At 53.0% G+C, this 3,568-nt stretch overlaps 1 protein-coding gene across 1 annotated transcript; it reads right to left on the minus strand.

Moving 5' to 3' along the window:
* Nucleotides 1-7: 7 nt before the first annotated feature.
* On the minus strand, nucleotides 8-3,562 carry LOC124233263 (obscurin-like; the record flags this gene model as incomplete). The annotated part of the gene is made up of 2 exons (XM_046650433.1): nucleotides 3,452-3,562; nucleotides 8-271 (listed from the first exon to the last, which is right to left on the minus strand). Coding segments are annotated over exons 1-2 (334 nt in total), but the record flags the coding sequence as incomplete, so codon positions are not given.
* Between the last annotated feature and the right edge of the window lie 6 nt (nucleotides 3,563-3,568).

Genomic DNA, 3,568 nt, shown 5'->3' on the forward strand with positions numbered 1-3,568 from the left:
TCTTTACCCCTGACGGTCAGCGTGGCCGAGGTCCTCTCCTGCCCGCATATGCACGAGTAGTCCCCGGTGTCTGCCACAGCCAGGCCATGGATTTCCAGCTCACACACGGCCCCATCTTGCTTCAGGATGACTCTGTCCCCCGCTTTCAGGGTCTCAGGCCCCTTCCTCCACTCCACGGGGGCCACCTTGCTCAGCTCACAGCGCAGAATGGCCGTGGACCCCTCTGTGGCCTCTTTAGTCTTCAGATCTTGGATGAACTTAGCGGGCAGGGCTGCGGAGGGTCAGATGGACAGAAGCCATCAGCTCTTCTGGGGGACTGGGGCTACCATGTGAACACAAGGTAGAAACAAAAGCAGGCAGGGTGGACGCGTGGGAGGAGGCAAGACAGTGTGTGCATGACAGTAAGGTCCTCCTGTGTCCTGCCTGCAAAGGTGCAGGGTGGCGGGGCACTGGCTCCATCCAGCTTCTTGTCTTCTTAAAGGGCATCCTGTCCCACCCGTGACCTTTCATATGGGCCAAGTGCTGACCTCTCCTGCACCCCAAGCTCCCAGCCGGGCTCCCCTAGCTCACCACCCTCTCATGCAACAATGCAATGGACACCTTTCCCAGGAAGACCCCCTGGGACACACCTTCTGGTCATGACATCCACAGCCCCCTTGTCACCCTTACTACGTGCTGCCCATCTCAAGCAGCGCGTCCGTCCAGCACCACCTGCACCTGGACACATCTGGGCTTAATGCATGCCATCCCCACCCATGCCAGGCTCCACCACCTCCAAATCACACGTTCCTGTCCTGATTCCACTGCACCCCCACTTCCTGGCTCTGCTCCCTCAGACCCCAGTGGACTCCAGTCGTGGCCTCCTAACCTCCTCTGGTCTGCTGACCTGCCAGCCTCTTCTTCATCCCGACTCCAGGCAGAGTGTGAGCTTCACAAGTTACAGCTGAACAGGGCCCACACTGGTTACACCCTGTCATGGGCTGAACCACATTCCCTTAAAATTTCCCTGTTGGGGTCCTAACCTCCAGGACCTCAAAATGGGGCTGTATTTGGAGATGGGGTCTTTACAGAAGTGATTAAGGCAAAATGAGGTCACTGGAGTGGGCCCTGATCCCACATGACTGGTGTCCCTATGAGAAGAGGAGATCATGACACCTGCAGGGGGACAACCATGTGAGGACACAGGGGGAAGACGGAGGGCTGTCCACATGCCAAGGAGAGGCCTCAGGAGGAACCAGCCCTGCTGATACCCAGATCTTGGACTTCCAGCCTCCAGACTGGGAAGAAATAAATTTTTGATGTTTAAGCCACAGTTACGTTGTTAAGCCATTCAGATTTTGGTCCGAGGAGTTGGGGTGCTGCTGTGACAAATACCTAAAATCACGGGGGTGGCATTGAAACTGGGTAATGGGTAGAAGCTGGAAGAGTTTTGAGGGGCGTGTTAGACAAATCAAGGTTGCCTTGAAGAGATTATCTGTAGAAATGTGGACATTAAAGGTGCTTCTGGTGAGGGCTCAGATGGAAATGAGGAACCTGTTATTGGAAACTGAAAGAAAGGTGATCCTTTTATGAAAGTCCTCAGTGAAGTACTTGCTGAGTTGTGCCTAGGGTTTTGTGGAAGTTAGAACTTGTGAGTGAATGTGGACATTTAGCCAAGGAGACATCTAGGCAAAGTGCTGAGGGAGCAGCCTGCCTTCTCCTTGCTGCTTATAGTACAACAAGAGAGGAGAGAGAGAAGTTGAAGGAGGAATTGCTAAGCAAAAAGAAACCAGAAATTGAAAATTGAGAAAATTTTTAGTCTATCCAAATAGCAAAAAGTGAGAAACCACGTTCCATAGAGAACACCAAGGGTGCGGCTGGAATATCATTTGCATAACAGATGATGAACATGAGCCCTGGATCCAACCAGCCCTCTCAGCAGAAGCCGGGGATAGAGATGGGATGATCCAGGAAGGATGCGTGGAGGGCCCTCTTGCCTCATGGCTTGGACTCCTGTGGACTTCATGGGAGACCAACAAGGCTTTTGAGAATTTTATACCAGCAGAAATGCTGCCAACCATGCCTGAATAGGACAGAGAAGGGATGAAACAATGGAAGCTGTCAGAGTCCTGGGATTTCTCCAAGATGGGCCAACAGAGCTATCTGGCTGTGAACACACGTTATCCTTCAAGGATGGGGAAAAATGACTCCAAAGGCAATTCCAAGGTTGGCAGAGCTGCCATTGCATCCATAGGCTCAGAGGGCCATGCCACCTCTCCCCAGGGCCAAGGGGGCAAGGCCACCACTCAGGTGGGGCCCGAGGACAGAGCATCGAGCCGAAGGATCCTTCTCCAGGATTAAAGTCGAACAGAATTTGTCCACCCGTGCTGGGCTTCCATGGCACCAGAGGCCTCTTTCTTCTCTCGTATTTATTCATTTGGAATGGAAATCTCTCTCCTACACCTGTCCCACTCTGGTGCTTTGGAAGTGCATAACTTGTCTGCTTTCGCAGGTTCACGGCTGGAGAGGAATTCCGCCTCAGGACGAATTGCACCTCGACTCTCACCACGATTTAGACGATATTTAGATCGCGCTTTGGATTAGAGTTGGCACTGGAATGGGTTAGGACATTTGGGCTTTGGGGATGGGATGAATGTGCGCTGCACGTGAGGACACGCATTCTGGGGGGCCAAGAGGACAGAGACTTACAGACTGAAATTCGTATGTTGAAGTCCTAACCCCCAGGATCTCAGAATGTAAACTTGTTTGGAAATAAGGTCTTTACAGAGATAATTAAGGAAAATAAGGTTATCAGGACTGGTGTCCTTATAAGAAGAGGCGATAAGAGGAGATGAGGACACAGGGAGAAGACATCCGTGTACACACCAAGGAGAGAGGCTTCAGGAGGAAGCAGCCCAGCAGACACTTTGATCTCGGACTTTCAGCCTCCAGAACTGGGAGACTATAAATGGCTGTTAAGTCACTGTCTGGTATTTGTTACACATCCCCAGCTGAGGGCGTTTCTGCAAAACCTCAAGGGTGGGTCGAATGCTGCCACCAGACACAGAGGGCCTGGCCTGTCTGGCTACTTCTTCCCTGAACCCCTCAATGCTCCACCTCAGTCCTCCTGGGAATGTCTGTCAAATGACAGGCAAGCCCCCAATTCCATGCCTGGGGCCCACAGCCTACACATCTCTGCAGGCTCGGCCACATGCAGGCCAGTGGCCCCAGGCAGCTCTCATGGACCCTGATGCCTGTCTGCTGGTGCCTCCCTGCAGGTCCCTGCACCACCTCCCCTCGGGGTCTGTATCCCCAGGGCCTAGACAGGGTCAACTAGTATATTCTCACTGTGTGTTTGTGGGATGGATCAGAGAGATGGTGAGTGTGCCCTGAGAAACAGTAACACCAAGAGACAAGAGGAGAACACAGAACGAATAGCACAGTCATTCAGGTGCCCAAAGATGGTCGTTACCCCTGACAATGAGTGTGGCCGAGGTCCTCTCCTGCCCGCACACGCATGAGTACTCCCCAGCATCCACCATGGCCAGGCCATGGATCTCCAGCTCACACACGGCCCCGTCCTGCCTCA

This window comes from Equus quagga, unplaced genomic scaffold, assembly GCF_021613505.1.
Source record: "Equus quagga isolate Etosha38 unplaced genomic scaffold, UCLA_HA_Equagga_1.0 176869_RagTag, whole genome shotgun sequence".
NCBI classification, from domain to species: domain Eukaryota; kingdom Metazoa; phylum Chordata; class Mammalia; order Perissodactyla; family Equidae; genus Equus; species Equus quagga.